General features: G+C 40.5%; 1 protein-coding gene across 5 annotated transcripts in view; it reads left to right on the plus strand.

The window, feature by feature from the left end:
- Nucleotides 1–26739, plus strand: part of FILIP1 (filamin A interacting protein 1) — a 101398-nt gene that overhangs the window by 20665 nt on the left and 53994 nt on the right. For 3 of the 5 annotated variants that reach the window (XM_085056479.1, XM_085056482.1, XM_085056484.1), the window contains exons 2-3: nucleotides 6916–7055; nucleotides 21121–21399. In XM_085056479.1, the coding sequence (XP_084912605.1) occupies nucleotides 21127–21399 (273 nt within the window). In that variant the 5' untranslated portion in view covers nucleotides 6916–7055; nucleotides 21121–21126. The remainder of the gene's footprint in view (nucleotides 1–6915; nucleotides 7056–21120; nucleotides 21400–26739) is intronic. The other 2 variants (XM_085056480.1, XM_085056481.1) reach the window with 1 other exon arrangement.

Here is a 26739-nt window from a genome sequence, read left to right on the forward strand (position 1 = left end):
TGGACTGTTTCTGTTCAAGTCAAGAACTAATTTTGCTTGAGCCAAAAGTAGAAGTTTAAGGAGGAAACAAGGCTGTTTTGATGTATATGTGTCATGTGGACTGCTGAGGCAAATCAGAAACTTGAAAAATGCATATCTTTTCTGATCAAATCCTTAATCATATATAATGGTGTCATGGTTTAATCCCAGCTGGCAACTCAACCCCACACAGCCACTCAATCCCTCCCCTCAGTGGGAAAGAATCAGAAAAGTAAAAGTGAGGAATTTCACAGGTTGAGATAGAGACAGTTTAACAGGTAAACCAAAAGCTGCACATGCAAGGAAAGAAAAATTAGGAATTCATTCTTCACTTCCCATGGGCAGGCAGGTGTTCAGTCATCTCCAGGAGAGCAGGGCTCCATCATGGGTAACAGTTACTTGAAAACACAAATGCCATAACTCCAAATATCCCCCCTTTTGTTCTTCATCTCCCAGCTCTGTATACTGAACAGGATGCATATGGTATGGAATGTCCCTTTGGTGGTTGGGGTCACCTGTCCTGGCTGTGTCCTCTCCCAAGTCCTTGTGCACCCCCAGCCTCCTCACTGGTGGGGTGAGGTGAGGAGCAGAAAAGGTCTTGACTCTGTCCAAGCTCTGCTCAGCAGTAAGGAAAACCTCCCTGTTTTATCAACACTGTTTCCAGCACAAATCCAAAGCACAGCCCCAAACCAGCTACTGTGAAGAACATGACCTCTATCCCAGCCAAAACCAGCACAAATGGGAACAGGAACAGAGGCTATGATGAACATCACCAGCATTGTCAGAGTCAAAAGTTAAACTGTGGTTGCTTACTTGAGAGAAAAAAGTGCAAAGAGGCATGAAGGAAGGATGTTGAAGAAGAACAGGCTAGAGAAGATAGATGTGTGGATGTTCCTTCCCAATACAAAGGAATGTGCATATGGTAAAAAAAACCCAAAAAACTTAAAATGAAGAAATGCATCCAGAGTTATGTAGACAAACACATATGTAAATGGGCTCTTGATTTTCACCGTCTTTGATTAAAGTCAGAAATTTAGAATACTTTCAAAGGAATTTTTATGTAAGATAGGAGATGTTAGAAGTTAGTAATTCAGGTCCTAAGCCATCCATTAACTGATGACAATGGAGACATATTTTCCATTCTACTGGATCCTTTCTTCTTGAGTATCTAATGCTGAATCTTGAGAGCTAAATTCAGCATTGTTCACAGGAAAATGGTGAGAGATTTTTAATCAGTTTTTAACACTGGCTAAGACAGTGAACTGCTAATAAAACCAGGAAACCCCAAGCTAGGTTTATGAAGCCATCTTAGGTGAGACTAGAGTGAGTCAGATTTTGGTATTATCAATTACCCTAAGATATGATACTGTAGTAATTCTTGGGCATGTTTATAGTAAAATTTGCCTTCACTGTGCTACTACACTTTATATGAAGATAGCATGCTGCTATTTTCATAAAAATTTCAAATAGGAGCTACAGGAAAGTGAAACTCTGTGTAGTACCATCCTGGCTATAATTTGGTCCCACTCATGAGGGCTCTCTGTGTGTATGTGTATGGGTGTGCATTTAGAAAAAAAAAACATTTTGTAAATTATTAGTTTTTATGTAACAATTTTAGTGGTTTTGGTGAAGGTAGTTGTTTTAAAACTATTTTTCAAAATTTTTTTTTTACCCAAGAAATTTTCTGCTTTGCAGAAGTTCATGGGTTTTTGCTTCAAGCTCAGCATAAGAAACCTTTTAAGCATGAAGAAAATGAAGTATCTGGAAAACCAGACAGCTCTGTTTTTAAAAAAAAGTCTTTCCTCTCATGTGTTCAACCCATGCTATGACCAACATAAATTAGAAACAATCATCATTCTGTTCCTTTGGCTATATCTTTTGGATACCCTCCAACATGAAATGCATCAGCACAAAAAATGTTCTTGTCCTTAATTAATTTATAGCTTAGAGCAGAATACCATAAATAACAGTTGAACTTCAGCTGTGAGGGTTTTAAAGCCATGGATAAAATATTTTATAAAAATTGTAATAAAGCTTAAACAGTTCTAGATGACAAGTAGAACTAATTATCAATAATCATAGGAATTTCAGTGGTGGACAAGTGAATGTAAAAGATGTTTATTTTGTAATATATTAGGCTCTATTTAATTTATTGCTGTTGTGGGAGAGAGAATGATTTAAGTTTTATCCCTACCCTGAACAAATACACTTACTAAACTGAACTATTTGGTTAGAGCTTTTGGTTTGGTTTTAAATAGCTTGAAGCATATAAAGTATGCTGGCATATCTTGTTTTAAAGCATGTGTGGTTGAAGCGTGCAGAATTTGTGTGGTATATTATAGCTTTATATGGGAACACAGGACTGGAAGGATCAAATGGGTCATCAAATTTATTGTTATAATATTGCAGGAATCATGTTTTATAATCCCCTTCATAAACTTATCAAGTTCCACTGTGAGTGGAGTTAGGATGTTTGCTGCTGTTTCTCCAACTGGAAAATTGTTCCCAAATCTCATTGCTCCATGTTGAACCTCTTTTTGGTTTCTAGCACAGGTTAAATTCTGGCCAATCTGTGCTGTTGGGTTCCCTTGCCAACATTGTCATTCAATTGAAATGGCTCTCCCATCTCCCTGATGTTTGCCTCTGTGATATATTTATACACAGCAACTGGATCCCTTAACAGCCTTTATTTTGCCAAGTTAAACAAGCCAAGCTCTTCATTCTGTCTTCTCATATGATAGGCTCTCCATTACCCTGATCACCCCAGAAGTCCATCTTTGTACCTGAACAAGTCTGAGGTAATGTGCTACAAATGACAAAGTACAACAGTCTTGTATAATAGCATAATAAAAGAAACCATAGCAAACAAAGTAATAATTTCAGGCTTGCAAGGATGTGCTGTGCCAAATATTTAGGAGGTTGAGTAAAGGTTTTGAAATCTTCGAAGGGGATCTTTATTAGAAATAATGTGGCTTTTCCCCCCCAAGTTGTTCATTGAAATTGCAGTACAAAAGGTTTTAGGGTTTCAATCAAAAGCTTGGAAATCAATGAAAATTATTATTTGGTTGAGACCTTCAGCCAACATCGTACGCAGTTAATTAGATTTGTGACAGTAATCATTGAAGAAATGGGTCTGGAATTTTGAAAGTTTAACAATTATTGACTGGGAAAATTCCTACAAACACAATATAATATGTGATGAACCTTTCCTGGAGAAGGCAGACTGGCATTCACACGTTGGCCTTAAGAAATGCCAGTTACAAAGTTCAGAGGGTTGCTTCCCCGGAATTATCCCTGAGAGTCCTCCAGTCGGTGTGAGCCAATGGAAAGGAGAAGAGAATGTGGGTACAACTGATCCCACCACCTCCCAGGACCACAGAGAAAAGAATGTTTGGTCAAATCCAGTTATCCCCACGTCTCTTGAGCCATAGCTTCTTGGAAAACTCCAGGAAACTCCTGTCTGCCAGCTGTTAAGACTGTGGCAACAATCTTTTTTTGGTTGTGTTACTCCTAATCCTTTCTGAGTTGATATTTCAATCAAGTTTTAATGGGAGCTTCAGAGAGAAACTTTTTCCCAGTCATGCTGAGCCTGACATCCCAGTGCTTGGGATCAGGATCACCAGAGAGTAGGATGTCTCTGGAAGTGTAAAGGAGAGACACCGGGGGAGCATTTGTTTTTCTAGTCCTTCTTTGCTTGGGAATAAACACATTAATTTCTTTTTTAGCCTTTTTCTGCCCTGTGGCAGGAGGCAAAAAGAGCTTTTGTAATGCACTGTAGGAAAAGAGAAGCACAATTTTAAGCTACTACATGCACATATGAAGATCAGTGAAAATGAAAAGCTTTTAAAATACAAGCAATTTCTTGAACAAGGACAAAAGGGAATCCCAACCGTGAATACAAGCAGTGAAGTAGACAATTGAGGAAATACATGCCAGGAAACTGCAGGTGCTGGGGTAGTTAGCATAGCAGGCGGCGCTGGTGGAAGAGGCAGGAAGCGAGGAGGCGTTGCCGCGAAAGGATGCACAGCAGGCAGTCTGCGGTTCTCCAGAGGTTTATTGTAAGGCGCATCGGGGAGGGCCCGGAAGCAGAGAGACGGGGTGGAAAAGCAGGGACGGGCACGGAGTCTGGAGATCCAGAGACTGCGAGCTGTCGGCAGCAGTTCAGCCCCGAGCAACCAGTGACATGGGATTTTAAGGGGAAGGAGAGAGGGAGTGGTTTATCATGCAGGCCAACCGGGAAAGCCAAAGGGAAGAGGGACAAGGGTTCCAACCAATAGTTACATAGAAGGGGAGGATACATAATTCAAATCAACCAATGCTGTGCAACCCAAGAGGGGAACAAAGGAAAACAATCCAGAAGCAACCCATATACGGAGAGGGGGCGGGGAAGGAGTCTGGGCCAATGATCTTCTCTGCTGGCGCATACATTGCCGCAGGGGCTCATGGGCTGATCTTCTTGTCACCATGACTGGACAGCACAGGCTGTCCCTGCCCCCACGGCCGGCCCTCTGGCTGTTGCAACTTGGAGGCATAAACCTCCATGTGCAGGAGTGGCTGCTCTTTGAGAACTGGAGGGGGAGGGGGAAGGGGCAATTCCCCTGGGGATCAGAGACCTGAGGGAGACAGCTGGGGACAGCCCCAACCCTTGGCATCAGGCACATTGCTGGAGATAGGAGGAGCCTGGGTTGGGCTGTGGGCCCAGCTTGGTGGTGTCCATGGGCGGGCAGGGCAGGGCTGGGCTGTGAAGCTGGAGACCAGCCCTGTTGTGGTGATCTTGGGGCTGGAGCTGATGGCCCCAGGAGGGCTCACATGGGGTCCTGGGACCTCAGGGCACTGGTAATAAATTAAATGGAACTGTAACTCTAACAAACATTTCTGATGATAATTTCTGAGTCCCAGTCAAAGAGTTCATTTGACGGAGGAAGCCGTTGCTTGCCTCCTGCCCCCGTGGTGGCCTGTGCGTCATGGGAAGGAGGTGCCCCTTCAAGCATCCCAAAGCCTTCTCCAGTGGTGCTGGTGGGGTGGTGGGGTGTAGGGTGCTTGACAAAATCAGCTTCATTCTGTGTCCTATTCTGACTAGCTGTGCACAGCCAGACCTTCACAGTGCCCCACCAGACTGTCTGTCCAGAAGGACTTTCCCTTCGCTGTACTATCCCCAGTGTGGCTGCTGGGTCTTGGAGCTTGGAGTGAAAAGCAGCTTTGAGAGCTCTTTGCTTTCCCTGGCTGGTCTTTTGAGAGTCCTGGGAATTGCAGCTTGTAGATCAAAGGGAATATGGGGACTTTGACTGACCCCTTTCATTAGGGTATCTTGGCAAACCTGCCAAAGAAAACTTCAGTTTTCTTCTGCCTTGATCCATGGTGCATTGGGGGAGAGGGAGCATGGGTATGTGAATGAGGAAGGATGAGAGGCTTTCTCCAAAACAATTCTACAGTGAATCAATAGCTTCTTATCACTCTGCTGAGAGTAACAAACAAAAATTATTCTATTTAGTGCAAGTGATAAAACTCTCAACAGCTGGATGGAGAAGGCAGCCCCAGAAGCATCCTGCTGTGCGAAGGGCTGTGGTGTTATTGTAGCCCTGCTAGGTTAAAGTTGCCAGTGAGGCAAAGCCTGCAACCAAAGCTTTGTCTTTCATTAACCTAATGGGGGTTAGGAGCATTTTGATGCACCTGTGTAATGTCTGTGAGTGAAAGATCAACTTTATTCAAATCACCAGCAAAATTCCATGGGCTTTTTAGTGCAATATAATGTTGTTTAATGGAGACTGTTTTAACTAATACAGGGATATTAATCTTGAGTCTTTCTTTTGCTCACCATATTTACTGTGGCATCACTTAAATAAAATGAAGAAGACATGTATAGGCATAAATATTATCTTGAGATATTTTAATGTTTAATGAAGAAAAAGCTTTTCCAAAGAGTATAAAGTGTCTACCTTATCCTACTGCTTGGTCAAGTATCAGAAGATGGAAATAATACTTAAGTCCTATCTGTGCTCCAGGATGTCTCTTCTTGGGAAGATACTACACTTGTAAAATGACTTCACAATTCTGTTTGTTTAGGCAAACTAATCAAATGCATGAATGAGCTTTTATCAACGTGAGATCCTGCCTCCCTCCAGTGTGATGCCTCTGATCCCCAAATGTCCTGCAACATCCCCAGCTCTCCAGGAGCAAAGCTCTTAGTTCCCTGCATGTCTTCTACACTTCCATAGGATCTGGAGTTGTCACCATGTCCCCAGCCTTTGTTTGCTTTGTGGGCTGTGAAAGGAACGGGTCTGCCTCCCTTGCTGTGCTGCAGCTTGTCCAGCTGGGCCAGCCAAGGGAGCCCTGTGTTCCCACTGAGCAGGCAGAATTCTGCAGGCTGCCTGCAGTGCCACTGATACTCTGCTGTCATCTCATCATGCCATGTCATTGCATTGCACATATTCTGCAAAGCTGCTCTGCTCAATGAGGAACCTAACACTTCACCTACCAGCTTTTTCCTTCCCTCCTTTCGGCTGCTTTTTTGGGGATGGAGAGCGTTTCTTGGTGTTGATTGCCAAATTACAGCAGAGAGCTGCAACTTGTGGTACCAGCACTTTGGAGGCAAAGGGAGTGTGAGGTTTCACCACCTGGTTGGTGCACTCTGTCATACCTGCAAATGCATCACCTTATGTATTCTGGATTCTTCAGGTCTCTGTGCACTGGACTCTTCAGCCACTGTCATGGCTTTGGAAACACACGGATAACGTCAATGGGAGTCTCTACATTAAAAAAAAAAAGTATTTTCGAGCCACTTTAAGACTGGAAGCCTGTGTTTTCTAGCTGGCCTGCTGGCTGGCTGGCAGACAAGCAGAACATGGGGCTTCTCTCTCTGTCCTGGCATGCAGCCCCTGAGCCTTATTTCTTCTCCAGGGAGCAGCAGGGACCCCAGTCAGCCTCAGGTGGGAGCAGCAGAGCGATGGCACAGGGACACCTCTACCCTCGAGTCCCTCCTCCCCCCTCCGGAGCTAGATTCTAGCGAAGCCCCTGCCCTGGAAGCACCCTCGACACAGGTATTGCTGCACACCACGGGCTGTTTTGCTGACATGCAGGAGCTTCCAGGTGGAGCCACGCTTCTAAATAAATAATATCCAGGAGATGCTGTTGCAATAGCACGGCTGGAAAGCGATACTTGAGCTTTCTGCAGATGTCAGCTCCAGGAGGTAACCAAAATGACTTATTTCAAAACAAGAAAATGTGAATATGAAAGCCAAGAGTTTTTCAAAGGCTCATCTGAATTGCAGAGTTGTTAAAGCCCTTAGGGGCTGTTGAGGATTCCCAAGGACATCCTGAATGTGCATTATTTTCTCTGAAATGTTTTAGCATAATAAGTTAAAATTAAGCATCCTGAATTAAGGACTTAGTGTAACGAGGAACTCTGCAGCAGGCACCATGGAATTCAATGACCATACTACATCTCACAATGTTAATCTTGGATTTTTCCTGTCTTTTAAAAGCCCCATTGCTAGTATCACATTGTTTATACAGCATTCTTTATTTACAGTTTTAAAGTTCCTCAAGGTGCTAGAATATATTCTGAAGGTGCAAACCCAGCTCAAAAACTGGAAGGCAAACACTAAATAATTTTATAAAAATTTCACAACTTTAAGCCTAATATCATATCATATTTTTAAATGCCTAAGTAATTTGGAAAGCTCGGGACTGTCTGTATTAATTATGGCCCCAGAAGATCTATTCCAACAGTCAGAAAGCAACTCCATTTGTAGTCAAAGATTGCAAACACAATCTTCCTGGAACTGAAAGTTGTACATTGTGCAATTTTTATGGCTTGTACAGCTTTTCTATTTTTAGTTGTTTCAAACCTGCAATACATTATATAATCCTCCTCAAATTGTCATTCATAATGCTAATTGACATTAACTTGGCATAAGTTATTTGCTTTCTTAAATTTATATAGTTACTGTTTTATCTAACAATGTTACACTAATAAAACTTTATTTTGTTCTGATAAAAAGCTGATGTGAGTACCAACTGCTAATGATGTGTTTCTAGTTATGGACATTAAAAAAAGCCAACCAAACAAACACCAAAAAACCCAAAACAAATTACCCCCCTCCACAGTATTTATTTTCTTTCTTTCTTTCTTTCTTTCTTTCTTTCTTTCTTTCTTTCTTTCTTTCTTTCTTTCTTTCTTTCTTTCTTTCTTTCTTTCTTTCTTTCTTTTCTTTCTTTTCTTTCTTTTTCTTTCTTTCTTTCTTTCTTTCTTTCTTTCTTTCTTTCTTTCTTTCTCTCTTTCTCTCTTTCTCTCTTTCTCTCTTTCTCTCTTTCTCTCTCTCTTTCTCTCTTTCTCTCTTTCTCTCTTTCTTTCTCTCTTTCTTTCTTTTTCTTTCTTTCTTTCTTTCTTTCTTTCTTTCTTTCTTTCTTTCTTTCTTTCTTTCTTTCTGTTAAAAATATGCATGTGTTATGAAGTCCAATAACTGTTCCATTATTTCAGCAAACCATTTATTTAGTATTGGCCTTTATAGACATTTGGAAAAGTTTCTCTGAGGTTTCAGAAAGACTAATATAATTGCAATTCTCAGCTTTTTTGAATATACAATGAGACGAACAATTTGTGGGTTTTTTCCATTCTAGAAATGCATCTTCAAGGTATAAGAGATCAGCCAGTAATAGTATTTACACAGAACTCCCCAGCCTTGTTCTTACTTATTTAAAAAATATTGTCATGTATTTGGCTACCTGCAGAAATCCTTTGCAAGACATTGTGTCACACCCCGGCTGAGCAGAGGTCAGGGGACTTGCCACACCAGTTCATGACTTTTGTACCATAATTCTAAGTACTGGGTTCTGCCAGTATTTTTTTTTCTAGACTTTCCAATCCTTTTAATTGTAATCCTTTGTCTTTGACACGTATGTTTACTTCAAGTCCGACGTTTGTCAAACCCTTGGTATTTGCTGCTTCCATGGGGTATGGCCAGGTGAATTCTAGTGCCTGGAAATCCAGTGCTGCAGCCAAGTCATCCTACCACACTGGGATGTGCTGCTGAGAACTTTTCCATGCAAGCTTTTTGTTTTTCTTGATGACAAAAAGTAATAACAGTACCAGTAAGTGCAATCTGAATAAAGGTATTTTTTGCAAGCATGACAGCTACCTTAGGCTGAACTCATGGCAATCTCCCAGCTCTACAGAGTTTCTCTAAATATGGCCATTTCATAGCAGGATGGTTTTGCAGGCCTAGAATCAACTGACAAACTGCTGGCTGATTCTTTAATTTTTTGTTTTTAAATTTATGTTGGGTTTTTCTTGCAGTCAATGATATTGCACAGGATAAATTGAAAAGATTTAGTAGGATACCATATTTTTGAATTTACTTTCATTAAATGAATTACATGGTTTAATACGTAGGCATAAGGTGTATGTATTCCTCAAATTCCATTTCATTTAGCAGAGTCTTTTGGGTTTAAACATACAAAATATTCTTAATTAGTAAGAGTAAGGAAATATTTATTCAACATGAGGATTTTGTTCTGACTTTTCTGAAAGCCTTGGGAAATATTTTCAGTATATATACAGTGGAGGCTTCAGCTGTTGAGTTTGAGCTTTCTTTTTGGAGACAGCTGTGCTTACCAGTTGGCTATGGGATGCTCTGGAGAGCTGCCCTTCAACTTTCATCCAGGCAGGTCTGAAAAAACTCTCTTACCTCTGAAATTCATGCAGTCTGCATGTGGACAAATGCAGATAAGGAAAAGCTCCTATCTGGGGGCTTTGCACTGAGAAGCAAGCAGTGGTACTGAAAGCTCATTTAGACACTTTCACTAGGGATAGAAACCTGAGTGAGGTTTATTCTTACTGGGAGTAAAGCAGTAAATGAACTGTGAAATGGACACGTGAGAATACTCTCCGTTACCTCTTGTTTCTTAAGATAACTAAGTATAGCACCTTTAATATGACAAGAAGTGGATTTGCTTCCTTAAAGGAGGAAAACTGGCAAATCTTCCTTTTCCCAGAGCACAGCTTGGTCCCAGTGGGGCCAAGACGTGACAGAGCTGCCAGCAGCAACTGCACCAGGTCCTTGCCGAGGCCCTGGGTCCACCACACAGGGGAAGCAGCCCAAAGTAATTTTTCAGTCACCTAAGCTTCCTTGAAGGCAGAGGAAAAATATTGAAGGAAACAAATAAGGAGACATTATATAACTTCAGGGTCAGACAGCTTTTCACTAAATAAAGAAAAACAGTAATGTAGTTATATGCTGCTTTCTTACCTGATCCACCAATCATATGACATCTCTATATGCCAATTTTCTTTATTTTTTTTTTTTTTAGGGTGGTGACCAAAATTTTGGCATTATTGTGAAAAGTCAAATCCATCTTTTAAATTTGTATTCCAAATCCCAGTGATGCCTTAATATTTAGAGACACTCACCAGTTCCCTTCAGCAACACTGAGATCCCCATGGCTTTTCTATCATATAGCTCCGCATATGAAATAGGAGGAGTGAATATGAAAATTTTAAAATTAATTTTGGAATTAATTATAATTAATTAATTAATTATGAAGATTTTATAATTAATTTTTTACAGACTTTTCATTAATAAAAAATTCTTGTTTCAGTTTCTCTGACTAAAAGCTAACTTAGATCCTTTTCTCATTGCTCTTTCTTAAATGAGTCATTTTGTACAATTACGGACAAATTCCCCCAAGAAAAGAGTTTATCAAGAGGAGTCCTGGCAGGAGAGTCAAACGAGCTCATTTCCCAGTTAGGGAGCACAGTAAGGGTGAGCTTTTGATTCTTTTCAGAGCATTTTAGAAATACTGGGTTCTCTGCCACTCCAGGCAGAAGTGTGCCTGTGGCAGAGGGCTGTGTCCAGATGCCTTGTAGAAAATCCATCCCAATAGCACAAGCCACTTGAGTTTGTGACTTCATTAATACAAAGTTGGCAGGGTTGGTTATAGCAGGGACTGAGAGGGGTGGACACAGTCCCACAGCCTCTGTCATGTCTTTACATTTGCCACCAAGTGTGGCACTGTGTCAGATGCCGATAATGAGGTGTCAAATACCTGCCCTTGCCTCCCCACCCATCAGCAAAATCGGCCTTTGTGATGATGCATTTCTGGATCCAGACCAGTTTATCGGTCAGTTCACTGATGTGCCCAAATTAAGGGCACAACCTCTTTAGAGACATTAGGGCTGACTCAAAGGGGCAAAACTGGGATCTCCCAGCCATCCCAGGGCCAGAACGCAGCAGCGTCCTCCAGCCATGTCCTCTCACAGGGACACTGGAGCAACACCACTCTCTACCCAGCTCCTTTTACCAGGGCAAGGAAATCAGGGGATGCTTTTTCTAATAAACAGGAGTCATGGTGGGCTTTAGCAGTGGTCACTGGAGCTGCATGACTGAGGAGAAGGACAGGCCTGAAGTCATAACACAGCCTCAGAGAGCTGAGACTCCATTTCAAAGACACTGCAGATTATGGATGAGGCCTGAACTCCTATCTCAGTCACAAAAATGAAATACTTAAAGCTGAACAATGTGAATTTATACCAGTGCCAACAATTTTAACTTCATGTAGGCTTGTAAACCACCCAGTTCATTTGTTGGAGTTCTTTTTAATATCGTTCCATAGCTCTAAAGTGAAATTACTTTCTAAGAAAAGCAGCTGAGAAAGTTTTATTCCATCCTAGTGGAAAACAAAGAAAATTCAACCCTTTTTTTAAAGTTAAGAGAGGTAGAGTGTTTGGCTGGTTGCTACAAGACAAACACAAGTCACTGAGATTTTATCCCTGCTGAAATTGGATTTTAAGATGTCACAGACATTAAAGAATCTGGCAGCAGGTAATTTTAGTAATCTTAATGCATGACCAAGCCCATGCAGAGATATTTATTTGCTTCTTCCTTCTCTTCTCCTTTCTTACTTAAAGTAACTATGCTGTATTTTCATCTTAGCCTGATTTTTTGCTCTGAATTAAAAAGCCAAGTGAAGATTTAAGCAGATTAACATTGAAAGGCTGTTAAAAAACCCCATCAAAACCAGCTCAACCTGTATGTGCAGGATAACTCCTTAGCTTCATTCTTTTAAAGTGAAGAAATTGTTGTCTAGGGATTTTGAAACCATGACATCAGAAGAGGCATGCAAATATGGTTTGTATAAATGAAAGCCATTAAAGTAGCTGAAGCATTCTCAATGCCCTGGTGAGGTATCTGCAGGGTTTTGTGCTGCTCCCTGTCAGTGTGAGGCATTGGTATTATTTAAATCAGTTAGGCTGACATTTACTTCTTTACTCTCTTTGCCACAAGTTGTGAAGTCAGTGGAAAGCCTGCAGGATTACTGGGAAATAATGACAGTCACTGGGCTGGCACTGCCAGGAATGAAGTAAGACTCTCCTTTTACCTCTTTACAAACAGTAATGACAAGTGAAGGCCAGGGCTTTGAGTAATGCAAGGGCCACTCTGGAGCCTCACAGTGCTAGTCGTCTTATCAGTGACGTGAAGCAGAAGAGCTCAAAGTTTGTGCCACCAAGCCCAGCAAAAGCTGGGATCAGCCTGGTGTGAAGTGGGGATGTTGTGCAACCTCTCTCTGCTTCAGCTTCCCTGTCTCTTCCTTATTCCTGCTGAACTGCTCTGTCTCCAAAATACCCTTCAGTAGCAACTTAAAACTATGCTTCTAGAATAAGTAATAGAGTCCTGCATGCCTTGACCAAAGTAGAAAAATTCAGATTTTTTCTGTTTTCCCACCACCCTCTGCTTATTTTCTCTCTCCAGACTGTGTATTTATGGTGAGTTGCACTTTCCCTTTGCACGGCTGATTAGTTTTCCATTTCCTTTGTTTGTAGAGGAGCAGGCTGTGGAAAGGAAAGGTTGTAAATTAAACAGTGACAGGGCATGAGCACAGATACTGGAAGGTGAATGTCTGTACTCATGCTAAACTCTTGGAGTGGTCCTTGGCACACTTCTGGCCAGGCCACTTAACACCCTCCTGATGCATTTGAGAGCGTGGTTCAGGAGTCAGCATGGGCTAGGAGCAATTCCCAGTGGGCAGTGTGGATGCAGCCAACTTGTTATGGATGCTAAGAGGGTTTAAGAGCCTGAAGTATTTTCCAGGACAGCTGGCCTCACAGTCAGAGAGGAGTCCTGGACATGGTTAATCTCCAGTATACAAGTAGCCAGAGAATTCCCTTTTTGTTTTCGCCAATGGGAAAAATACTGTAAACCTGCCAAAATTGATAGTGAAACTCAAGGGCAGGTTTAGTATCAGGGACTATTTTTGACTCCTTGTTTTGAAACCAGTTAAAATTCATGGAGGAAGAACCTTTTGGGAGATGGAAGGCAGCCCAGTCTAATGGAGGGGGTTAAATTCACATCTCACCAGATGACAAGGCATTCATGTGCAAGCTGGTACTCTGTGTCTATCAGCAACTGAAACTTCCTACAAAGGAGTCACTGACAGAGATTTGGAACTTGCTCCCTGCTTTGGTTGACAGTTGAAATCTGAGATGCTGCAGATGTGGTTTTTTTTTATGCTGTTGTCTCTTGGAGACTATATTTGTAGAAGATACGGTTCTTCTGTCTAATTTTTTTCCCTTTGCTGTAAAATCTGTAAAGGTATCTACATGGTGATTATTTTTTTGTATTTTTTTAAACAAAAGGAAGACAAATTAGTCACATGTAAAATGTAGCTATAATTTACTGGTTTCAGCAAAATAAGAGCTGTGCAAATTATGGATACTGAAAGGAATACAGATTCAAGATCCACATCAGGTCTGAAAGAGACAGCAAAATGTTTAGCTCTACCCAAAGCTTAGAGTTTGCTTTTGGGACAATTCATCTTTTTGTCTCATCTCACACTTGTTAAAAATATGGGTTAATTTTGAAATAAAAAGTAATTTTAAAGCGAAAATGTGAAACTTATTTTGTAGGAAGTTAAGGGCTTCCTAATTTCCTAATTGTATTTGCTATTTGCCCCATGGTTCATTCCTAGGTTAAAGCAGGTTTGCAAGGCCCATGGAATGACGTTACTTTCCATGCTGTGTTCCCTCAGTGTTATCTCATTTTAGGTATTTTGGTTGGTCATACTAAGGATAGGAACGAGGCAAGCCCTGTGAAGATTATCAACCTGCTCCTGTGTCCTGCTGCTTTCAGCAGTTTTCTGCCATCTTGGCAGGAGGCAATGAACCGTTATAGGAGCGATTGTCTTTAGAAGCTACTTACTAGAGATACTAGAGCGTGGTTCTTATGTCCACAGTGCATTTCACTTTGTGGGTTATCAGCTTGGTTCTGTGCTGCCAACAGAAAGAAATGATCAGTGCTTACCGAACACCAAAGATTCCCCATCTGCAGGAGAGAAAAATCTTTGGCAGGCCAGCTAATCTGCATCACCTCTCTTACCATTTTCCAGGCACGTTCTGTCTGTCAGGTGATAAAACAAATGTTTAGTAGGTTTGGACTGGAACCAATGGTGACATTGGTAGTGTTGTCTCCATGCGAAGTTCACAGTTTGATTTGAAATGAATAGAGAGCAGTAAAAGAGCAGAAAGCTGTAAAACAATATGTGAGGAATCATGATAGGGCACAGTGCTCAATCCAGCACTCTGAGAGTGGCTGTATCTCAAGACAGGCTTCATCAGCTGGGTACAAAGCCCCAGAAATTAGGGACATTTATTTGCTCCAAAGATCCATTTACCTTCAAATCAGAGGTATTCCTGGGCATGGGACACCCCATGGGCTGGGAGGAGGGATGGGGTGTCCACATCTCCCAGCTCAGCTGAAATGGGCTAGAAAGGCTGCACTGCAGGCAGCTGGCACTGCTGCCACTTTCCTTGCTCCTGGCTAGTCTCTCTCAGCCACGTGGCCACTCCAGAGAATAAACGTCTCAGCCCTCATCAGACCTAGTGGCATGTTTGTCTAGTGGTGTCAGCTACTTGAACTGTCTCTTCTATGACTCCTGTTTGTACTTTCTGGCAGCTGGGAAGCACAGCAATCAAAACACGGGTAGAGTGATATATAAAAGTTTATTTTTTTGACTCAGTGATGATCTAATAGCTTATCATTCCTCATGCCTCACGCATCCAAGATGTTTTTCCAGATGAAGCCTGGGAAACATGACTCTTCCTGAAACAAGTCTATGTTACTCCTTAGCTGGTCAGCATGCCTCACTCAAGTAAAAGTATTCCAGATGAAACCACAAGTTTTCCTGAAAATGACAAAATTAATGGAATTATACCAGAATAAACTCTCTTCTTTGTAAATCTGTGTCATAATTTAGCTAGGGAAGAGTTTACTTTGGAATTAAGAAAATGGAGTTAAAGTGGTATAAATCTGCCTTAGTGATGACTGGGCTTCCTCTTTTAATTTTGTGAAATCCTTTTCTGCTTTCACGCAGATTATACTTATTCAGAAAGACACCTGGATATGGAATTTTCAGAAATCTGTTTTCTTCTTAAGAGTACATTTATGCTTATTCCTATCTTTTTTTTTTTTTTCATGCAAAAGAACTATTGTTGATATAGTCCTTGGTGAACATAGTCCATGTGTTACTATGCCCCACTTTTACAAGAATCAGCTTTAGAAGCTAAAATATGTCTTTGATAAAGCAAAAAGGCTTTGCTGATTCTCATGCTGTACCTCAGCAAGTGTGTCTGCTATAACTTTGCTACTTGTCTACACTACTTGCAAACAGCAAGCCCCACTGTGGCAGCACTGTCAACAGGATGAAACAAACATTTCTTCTTCAGTGCATCAGGCTTAGCACTGGAGGGCTGGGATGCTGCTCCTCCTAACACCTGTGTGACAAACACTCTTCCAGGGCAGCAAACAGACCAGGTGAAAGGATGAAGGCAACAGTGGTGTTACATATCTAGAGTAGCTACCAGTCCTTTCCTAGTCTGTATAGGAATTACAGCCCTGTGGTTTGGTTATTCAAGCTGTTTAGTGAGTAGAGAATTGTCCTGATTCAAAGAGGATCTGTAGCTCCATGCCAAGAGTCCAACAAGAAGGGCAAACAGCAAACATGGGCTCTCACAAAAGCACCTTGGCAAAGTATCACACTGTCAAAAGGAACAAAGACCTCTTCTTGTTTGCTCAAATCAAGTCATGATGCATGTAAGGACAAGAGACTGGGGGAGGCTTAGACAGAACAATGGTTAGGCAGTACTCTGAGCATGAAAATTTAGAAATTCAGGAAACTCCAGGATTGCTAAGGGAAGATATTTGTTCCGTTCTTCATTGTATTAGTCATTTGGTTTATCACTCTCCTCCGACCATCATGACTGAAAAATCACAGGAGTCATCTGCAAGAGCAAAACCAAGAATGAGGTCTGCATTCCCTTGGCCTGGTTTGCTCACAATCCAGAGTCTGACACGTCTGCTTCAGGCAGCATCTGAGTCCAACTGCGCAGCATTAGCTCTGGCTGTGCAGCCACAGCTCCTACCTGGTCCTATCACAGCCTCTTGGGAATGTGATTCCTTTTAGTTTCTTCAAGTCAGACAAAACAATTTTGATGAACATCTGAAGAGTCCAGGAAAACAACCTGGAATAACCAATATGCAAACTAATAATTTTAATAAGCCTCTGAGGTGGTATGAACAGCTGTATCTCTAGATGATTGTCCTGTGAAAGTCACACCTCTGAAGCAATGTAAACTTGGTTGTGGCTATCCAGATCCCTTAGGGCTGAAGCAATCCATTCCCATCTGGGGTGGTCCTTGCTGAGGATTTCTAAGCCAACAAGGTAAATTTGATGCCCCCATCTTCCTCTCCTCTTGACATTTGAGAAGGTAGAAGGCATCTTCTTTTCTTTTGGTGTTGGTTTTTTTGTTTGTTTGTTTGTTTGATTGTTTTTGTTTGCTTTTCTGGGTTTTTTGTTTGGTTTGGTTTTGGTTTAGTTTGGTTTGCTTTGGTTTTTTTTTTTTGGGGGGTGGTGTTTGGTTGTTGTTGTTTGATGGGTTTTTCAAATTGGCACCTACTACTTTCAGATACAGACTGATACTATTTAAAATTTTTCCAGCTCTCCTTGTCATTTGTGGTTTGTTTCAGATGGGGGTTTTAAATTATTTGGTCTCCAGTTTGAATATATTTAAATTATTTTTTACTCCTAGTGCTATATATTGATTTGTAATCACTGGGCAGAGATTTGTCTTCCTAAGTTCTTTAGTTCTCCTCAGTCAACCCTGTACCAGGCACTTCTGCACATCATTTTGTTCCACTACAAATTCCTGCACAGCAGATGGGAAGATACAGTTCCCAAAGCCACAGCAGACAAACGAATTCCAGCTTTGGTTCACTAACCCAATTGCACTGTCCCTACAATACTTTGTTAGCCTGTCAGAAACCCAGCACTTTCATGTCATATCCTAATCAGTTAGATCTGCAACTGAGATCCAGACTACAAATTTATTGCCAATGGTAACAACCATATCATGGCTTTAAATCAACTTTTTTTGTGTCTGTGTATTATAACATTATTATCTTAAGGGAAAGTACTATGGAGCCAAAATCATCATGTCCAATTAGCAAGAGGGACTACACATTAAGTTCAAAGAACCCCTTTGCGTTATCTGATTCTAACAGCTCCAGTAACAGCCTAATCTAACCTGCCATTTCAAGAGCTACAGGGAGAACAAATTGCCATCCATGGGGGAAAGATTTGGAACAGCATGCAGCCTGTCCTCTCCTGACATCCTACTCAGCAAATTCCTCACAGATTTCGTCCTGATGTCAGTAAAACTAACATAAAGGTTATTTCATAAAATTTTGTGTGGATTCTAATTTGTGAAAAGTGAAGGATCCATGCCCAAAACAACAATACAGACTCAAGTAAATAATCATAGCATTTGTCCTTTGTGCATAAAGCTTAACAAATGACTGAACCAGAGGAGGGGCTGAAGAGTTCCCATGCCAAGTACCAATGCTGTGAGCACATATTGAAACGAATAGCCAATAAATGTCAAAATCAAGGTGACTGATCACATAAAGTCTTCTTGTTTGACTGGAAACTGTTAGGAAAGGTTTCCCGTTTAATATGCAATATGATAAGGGGCAGAAAAAAAAGTAGAGTTAAATGCTAAAGTTGTTATAAACCATTTGAGCTATTTCTTCAGGGAACAAAATCCCTTCAGCAGATCAGGAATGCTGTAAAATATGGAGATGTGATCAGGACTGACAGCAGGAGGTCATTTGTTACCAGTGTTAGACTGGCAGTGTCCCCAGAAACAATTTTGGAGCCCTGGTGAAACAACAGATAAGCAAAGTTTTGGGATTTGGATATTTGCATACTGAAATAATGTCATGCTCAGAAACTTTTCTTCTTTATCGTGGTGCCATCAGAAATGCAGATGGATATCCAAAATGATACTAAGCACTGCTTTCCAGCACACAGTATTTCAGCCAAGATCACTGGTATGTTCTGGCTACTTCACGCTGCTCTAATTAAAACCCAGTCATCCTTACAGCTGCTTTATATTCCTAGAGCACTGCACAACAGCTGGATCATGCCGTTGGTTTTGGCCCTTAAACTCCTTGGAAATTACTGTGTGAATATCACACAAACCTTGGCCCTTTCTGTCACCATTTAAGCCTCTGTCACCTGTATCGCTGGCTTCAGCACATGACACCTTTGCATTTGGATAACATGTCAAAAATGTATCAACATCATAAGGGAAGACAGAGTAAGTGTTAGCATTATTCTGATTTTGGCAGGCTTTCATACAAAGAAAGGCTGTTAGGGGCAATGTCCCTGAGAGTGACAGACTATCTGCTACACTTACTGTCAGGCAAGGCTTGTTGCAAAATAAATCTACAAGGTTAAAAGAAATTTTGAAGGAGGCCAAGTTTGATCTCCTTTAATGGCAACCATATGCTAATTAACCAGATTATATGAAACACCAGGGCAATTGATTAAGCTGCTCTGTTGCTGTTTTTATGAATTTTGGAAAAACATAACTTTGCCTCTGTCCTTTGTGGGCCTATATTGATTTGCACTGAGCAAAAGCACACTTGAAATATGCATTCCTAATTCCTCTGTTAACAGGTTGATGAGCCTATGGTCAACTATTCAGTCTTCACATGGCTTCATGAATTGTTAGCTCCCACAAGGACAGAAGGATCAAAGTGGCTGTCCTGAGTTATGATGGGACTGGGTGACACACCAATTTTCATGAAGTCTAACATGTTCAGCTAAGTGCACCTGGTTGACTATGCAATGTTTTAGGTTAACGATGTATCTCAACTAGTCATAAGCTAAATTTAACATTAATTGTGCATCTTCAGGTTTAAAAGTTGAGTCATCTTACTACAGAGAAATCCCTAACATGGCACATTGCTAAGTAGAATATACTGTAAGATAATAAATAATCTGTTTTCCACTGAAAAACATATACAAGCCAGTCTTGAAATATTTATTCTTAAAACATGTAGGATGCCCTAGAGCCATGAAACCATTCACTGTAAGCCATAAAAAATAGGTTTGGTTTAGAGATGAAAGTGGCTGGAGGCTGTGACCCACAGAGACTCAGAAGGAAACACTTAGAAAATAGAGACAGATTGAATCCCAAGTGCTCTCTCTTGAGAGGAAGTGTGGTTGGAAAGTTTCAAATCCATTAAAGTTAAACAAATTCAAAAGCCCTATCTGAGAGGAAACATAGTACAATGTTTATTTTTCCATTATGAATCTGAAACCTAAAAGATTTCCTGAGGTTCTCAGGTATTGTTCATGCTTATAATGGAGATCTGTTTTTAGAAAGTGTATTTAATGTATTTAATCCAAACTGTTTGATGAAAAACACACTGCATAAGCATTCAGGAAGCTAAAGGCCATTGTATACCTGTATCACATATTGTTTGGATAAGAGCAGACCTACAATGCAAGGAATCGAAACTCTCTCACTCCAAAACATGGGGTCTAATTCTCTCCCATTTACACTGCTGAATGAATTCCACTGAATTAACAAAGACATGAGTAAGCAGTCATAATAAAAGGACAACCTTCCTGCTGAGTGTGAAACTACAAAAGTGCAAAGCTAATTGCTGGCCTAAGTCAAGTAAGCAGGCAAGCCATTGCAGACCCAGAGTAATTTAGCAAAGCTGATTAGTCAGTGTATTTTATGTTTTGCTCCATCACTAGTGAACTGCTGCTCTGAACTTGTCAGAAGAGTGTGTGATGTTACTGATGTTGAGAAGCATCTGTTTGACTAATGAACAAATTGCAGATTAAATCCAGAGATTAATTTAAATAGAGGAAATCCTTGGAAGCAATGGAATATTTTTCATTAGATTTATTGCTATAAAAATTTAGCAGCACAGTAGGTCAAGTGACAGAGCTAAGGAACGTTTGCTGTTGTAGTCTAAGACTCAGTGTAGATGCATAAGAGGACAGAAATATGAGCATTGAATAACCATGACCTGACATTTTGGAGAAACCCTGAATCTTCTGGAAAGAGTGTGTTGATCTTGCCCATTTACCTCTTAGTGATTTCATACTCTTTGTGCTCGTTTTTCAAACTTCTTTTCAACTTCTCTTTATGGCACTTTCTGTCCAATAATCTTGTGCAGTATTTGCCACCTGATTTACTCTGCATTCCCCATTTTTCTTGGTTACCTGCAATAAAATCATTGCTTAATTCAGGGAAACTGCTGAGTGACATTTGTCATGCATTGGCACTCCACTCTCATAGGGAATTTATACTCGAGGAATATGCTTTTCAAAAATATAATTGCATTTCTGTTTCTCGAGTAAGCCACATGTTAAAATAAGATATTTTTGACATCCTGATTTCTTTTGTAGTGTTGAATTGTGAATGATCAAAATGTCAACTGAAGAAAAGGAAACCCTGGAACATGTTATTTATAATTTTTCCGCATCACTTTTAAGTTCCATATGTTTAAATTCATATCAGTATCTTGGCTTGCTGAAAAAGATGGCTAACCTTACCTTAGGACTTTTTTCTGCCGCACACAGAGTTGTTGAAATGTTGAGCTTTCTACCACAGTCTCTTGAGCATGACGGTACTTTTCAGTTTTTAGAAGATTGTTGTTCTTACCAAAGGCAGTATTTCCACTGTGGCTTTTTTTTTTTTTTTTAAGTAATTTTGTTTATAAATGCATCTTTATGTTTGTTTCTTTCTAGGCAGGGATGAGATCCCGAAACCAAGGTGGAGAAAGCTCGTCTAACGGGCACTTCTCCAGTTCCAGGCCTGTCATCAGCCATGCAGAGAATGAAAAACTTCAGGAGGATGCCAAGAAAAAGAACAAACCTCATCGGAAGGAAGATGAGGTCATGGTTTCAGCAACTGTCAAACGGCACTCAAAATCACCTGGTCCTAGTGAGCGAAAGAACAAGAAGTCCATAGAGCTTTCTAAAGAAGACTTGATAAAACTACTCAGTATAATGGAAGGAGAATTGCAGGTAAATTAAATATCTTCTAAACCCTATTTTCTATGTACCTATCTATTTTTAAGTTGTCCAAAGAGCACAGGGCTCAGCTAACAGGGACGTGCATATTTAAGTGAAAGATCCACAAGGAGAGAGCAGTGGTAGTTGGTGTTTAACAGTCATCATTTTAAGTACCACTTTATTTACCACTGCAGCTACCAAAGCAAAATAAACTATAAACACCTGTCAAAGAAACACCTGACAAACAAACAGGGATCTGCAGGTGGGGCTAAAAACAATCACAGGGGAATCAGTGGTGGGTGGGAGGAAGCGACAGAGGAAGAAAAGTAAATATAGGGAATGTAATAATAATCATTATCGAAAATATTCAAGAGACAAATCTGCAAGTCAGGAATACTGAAAGATGTCCCCTGGAACTTCTGCGTATTTAGATGTTGCTGAGGGCTCAGCCAAAGCTCTGCCTGTCCTGTCTGGTGTCTGGAATCCAGTGCTCTGCACATTCCTTGCCTTTCAAAGATTCATTAGTTTTATTTCTTGGAGTAGTGCATGCTGGAAAGCTTTCTAAGTTGTCCTGGTTTGCATGTTAATTCAGCCCAGTAGTAAGTCCTTGATGGCAGTCAGCCTGATTTTGCACTTAACTTGTCCCCAGTTGTCCACCCAGTTTTGAGATTCTCTTTAATGCTAATAAATCATTGAACTCTTAGTAGTGTCAGCCTTCAGTGAATTTCAAAATAAGAAGGTGAAACATGGTATTTCAAAAAGTCAATATGAAGACTTGTGGCTTTTCAAAACTTACCCTCTTTTGTCGTAGGACTGCTTATTAAATTAATATATTCTTTTGGTTGTGCTTTAGTGATCCTTTCCACTGAACCCATGGATAAGCAGAAAAAAAGCCACCTGACCTATGTGAAAACTTTTTGTCTTAATCCCTTTATTCTAATTAACCATTACTATTTAGCATTTCTTATAAGGCTTTACTTTTCCCCTGAAACTCACATTCGTAACATTATTACTTTAATGTTGAACTTGTTACCATCTTATCTGATTACAAGAAGTAATTGTTCTGTTAATTTTTTTGGTGCATGAATCACCATTACCACAACTCTGAGATTCCATCTCACTAAGCATCATTAGGTATCACTTTTCCTGCACATAACTCACATCTAGCTTGTCTAAAACTATTCTCAAGTTAAAAGAAGTAGGCATTCAAAATGAATAATTTTGTGAAAGACAGAGAGTGGTCATTTTACAATGAAAAACTGCAGGAAAAAAAAAGGAAGAAAATCTTTTGAATGCAATTTTGCAAAAGATAAAAGCAATTATCATTACAGAAAATTAACCGTTTTTATAGGGCTTCATTTTACTTTATTCAAAAACTTGTATATATAATTTCCTTAGAGATGGAGCTAGCATGTGGCTTCTGTGGTGAACAGAGCCAAACCTCAACAGAAATGTTTCATGCTGGTGTTGTTCAGAAAGATTTACCCTGAAGTCACCTTTGTGGTCTGGAAAGGGGAGGTGAAGAAAGTCACTAATGTTTCCTGTGTGGCAATAAATATGGTCTTTATTGTTTGAGTAATTCTCCTGTTCCTCACCATAGTCTTTTAGTTTGTGGGGTAGTTACACAACCTGAGAACTGCCCATGATCTCATTATCCCTTTGGGGATGATGGAGATATGTCCTGGACAATATTTTTAGGGATATTCATACATACAGACCCCAAAGAGATGTTAGACACTGCTAAAGCTTCCTGGCAAGACAGGAGAGTTGTGAGGACAACCACACTGGGAGCTGTAGAGTGCATCTGTTCTTCTGCTCCTTGCAGCCAGGCAGGGAAGAATGACATTAGTTTTGATCCATAGGAGTTTTTAATTTAATTTCGAAACCTCCCATTTTAGTTACTTCCCTGGTACCTGTGTGGACCCACTTCTGAAGTGGGCAAGCTGCAACACTTTGGCTTGAGATGAGAGCCTGGCTTTAACACTACAAATGAAGATGAGCCAAGGAAGACTCCAGCCAAAGTAAATACTCTGGTATTACCTCCTGGCTGTCACAGTGACTTAATGCACTGAGTCATTTAATGGCTTTTTATTTTCAGCTCTGTTCAGACATCTCTGGTGGCTGGCTGGCATTTTCTTGGACTGAAAAATCACACTGTGGGTTTATTTTGAAGGCATTTCAATTCTGGCAAATCAAACATTATCTAGGCATATGGAAGAAGATTTTGTTTTGAGAATAACATCAGGCTGTACCTGTAGGGAGATCCACTATTTTCTGAATCAAAAAATGGGATAAAATACCATGACTGTTTGCTCAGCCATGAGTAGGGAGCATCTTATGCCTGTACCACCAGGGTGACACTGCCTCAGAGCTCTGTCACCCTGTCACCTAAGCCATGGAATGTAAGCTGGTCATGACAACAGTGGGGTTAACTGGGTATACTGGTAATGGATTCACATGTATCACATGCTTAGTTCACTATTCAGGTTATCTAATGACATAGACCCACACAATATTGCTCTTGAGATCAATATTGAGCACACAGTTTATGACTTGATGCACCAGCTCTTCATTTTGAGGTCAAACATGCTAGAAGACCATGGAGAGATGCCCTGGCAATGATGTGTATGTCATCAATTTTTGGTTTTAAAAGTTATAATATCCTCAGGTAGCTTGCTTGTGCTTTAGCTTCTAGAACCAAGTTGGACTCAGCTCTGCCCGTCTTCATGTTTGCTGGCTGGACCCTGGGCATTTACTGAATATAGAGAAGCAAAGATTTTCATGAACATCTGAGGTCACTGTAAGCCCATGCTTTATTTTTTAAGAAAACAAAAGGGAAGAGAAAGTATACAAAAGCTGTGGTGATGAGAATGTGTCCCAATATACATGGCAGGAGAGCTCTTAAGTACAGCCTCACTGAAGGAGAGTGGGAAGCAAATGAACTGATGACAGGGATTTATTTTAATGGCCTTAGAGCTCAGTGGAGTGTATTTTCTTTTGTGAGATCTAACCGCTCACATAAAAAGGTAGTGATTACATGGTCTTTAAACCCATATTGAATATACAGGGCCAAAAAAAATCCATGAAGGACTGCTTTCTATACCTGGGGAAAAAAAATCTGATTTTTAAATACTGCAAAGCTGATTTGAAAAGAAATCTTCAAATACCAGTAGAATAAATTAGACCATGAAGGCATGGCATTAATTTGCCTGGTTGTTACAGTGATGTCAGTCAAACTCACATGTGAATACTATTAATTGTAATTAATAGCAAGACAGGGAGTGTGGATCTCTGCAGTGATGATATAATCCTATCTGTGGTTCACAGATTTTTGTCCAATGGCCTATATATTTGTCCTGGAAGGAATATATTCCCTTTCTGTACAGTTTCTGAGTAGCAGCCATTAATCTTCAGCAATACCAACACTGATTTTCAACATTTCCTGATTGGAGGCCCAAAAGGAAATGAGGGAGCAGTATTCCTACATGTTTACCACTCACTCATTTATTGCATGTTTGGGAAAAAATCCCACAATAATAAAAGTATATTTATAAAGACAGCATCCCACTACAAATCATTAGGTTTTTCAAGAAAAGTAATTTCTTATCCAGATTCTGTGCCTATTGCTGGAGGACAATTTAAGCTTGGGAGACAGTTTCCTATATTTTACACCCATTTAAAAAGGGGCAACTTTTCCACTTGAGGCCTTTATTACAGTCCATGTTCTACTGTGTTTCTCTGCTGCAAACATGGCATTCATCCCCTGCAGCTCAGCCCTCCATTTCTGTCGAGGACCCTTGCATGCTTTAGGGCTGAGGGAAATGTTTCCTGAGAGCCTGGCACTGTCGAGGAGCAGAGCTCCTCAGAGCACACAGCCATGGGGTGTAAAGGAAATACACATTAAGGTGTCAGCTGTATGTTTCCTCTGTGCAGACCTGAGGGTGCAGATGGGCAGTATGTGAAATGTGATGTCCTGGGGACCAGTATGTGGAATATACAAGTGATATATAGATTAATCACAAGACACAATTTCTGACAAGTCCTCAGACTTGCAAATGGTCTAATGTAACACTGGGGTTTGATATTTAAGGGGAAACACTGTGTAGCTGATATTCAGAGGTAAACCTATTTATATAGCATCCCTCCTTCAAATGAATCTGCTATTAAAGAAGCTCCTTCCTCTAATCAGTATTTATTTAGGACTTTGTTTAGTGGTTAATTTGAGTGCTCACACAAGGTGCCAGAGCAATAGGTTGTTGTGGGGCAGGGGTGGGAAGATGGTTGCTGTGGGCTGAAACAAGGTAGTCATGGGGGAAGGAGCTCTCTCATCCAACAGAAACAGGAGGAGCTCACCTTCAGGTGGGCTGTAGGACTTTCCTCTCAACCTGGGTGGATCAGGAAAAAGTTAGCAGAGAACTGTGGGTTTTGTTCTCTGGTAAGATCCTTCTGAAACACCTAGATAGCAGTGGCTGCATATCCCACCATGAGGGAAATACTCTCTCTTAACAAAGTCAATTGGGTATAAGTCATATACTACCCCTTGCATTTTAACATTTTTAAAAGGTATTTTTGTATTTTACTGTCTGTCTTTCCATCGGAAAACTATGCTTTGTAAATGTAAAGGAAATGAAAATTCTTTACTCTTTTCATCTTTCTGCTTTCTACTTTCTTTCCCTTTTGTATGGCTACGTATCATATAATGCATTTTATTCTATAATCACTCTGTTCTGTTCTCATTCCTAAGATCTAAATTTCCCTGCTCACATTTCTTCCCCTCTTTATTTCTCTAGTTGTGATCTTTTTCCTTATTCTACCTTTTTGTCACTTCCCAACTCACATTTTCTTCATCTTTATACTGCAGATGCATTGACTGACCCGAGAATTCTGGAGATAAACTTGTAGAAGATCTACTGTATATCAAGCCCCAGCATCTAATTTTTGAGGCAAACACTCCATTTAACCTTTGTTGTTAACTCATTAAGCTGTGTTTAAGATTAGATGGATTGTTAACTTGGACTACTCCTACTGTAAAATACTCACAGAACTGAAAAGCTTTAATATTTAGCTAATTTCCCCCTTTTAATTTCTAATGCAATTTTAATCATGTCTAGTGAAACCTTTATGAAACTGCTTTGAAAGCCCACTTCTCTCCCTACTGTCTTTAATGCCTGATGTGTTTGTAGACAGCAGTCTCACATCCTCTGAGCCTTTGTTTTTCCTGTGCTAGCCATACCCCATCCTTTCAGTTTTCTCTAGCAAAATAGGTTGTCCACATCTTCCATCACCCCTTGACCAGCAGCAGATACTCCCTGGATTCAGCTTTCTTGGTGTCTGCAGCTGCAGCTGCACAAG

Source organism: Lichenostomus cassidix, chromosome 3, assembly GCF_008360975.1.
Source record: "Lichenostomus cassidix isolate B80296 chromosome 3, HeHo_3.0, whole genome shotgun sequence".
NCBI lineage: Eukaryota > Metazoa > Chordata > Aves > Passeriformes > Meliphagidae > Lichenostomus > Lichenostomus cassidix.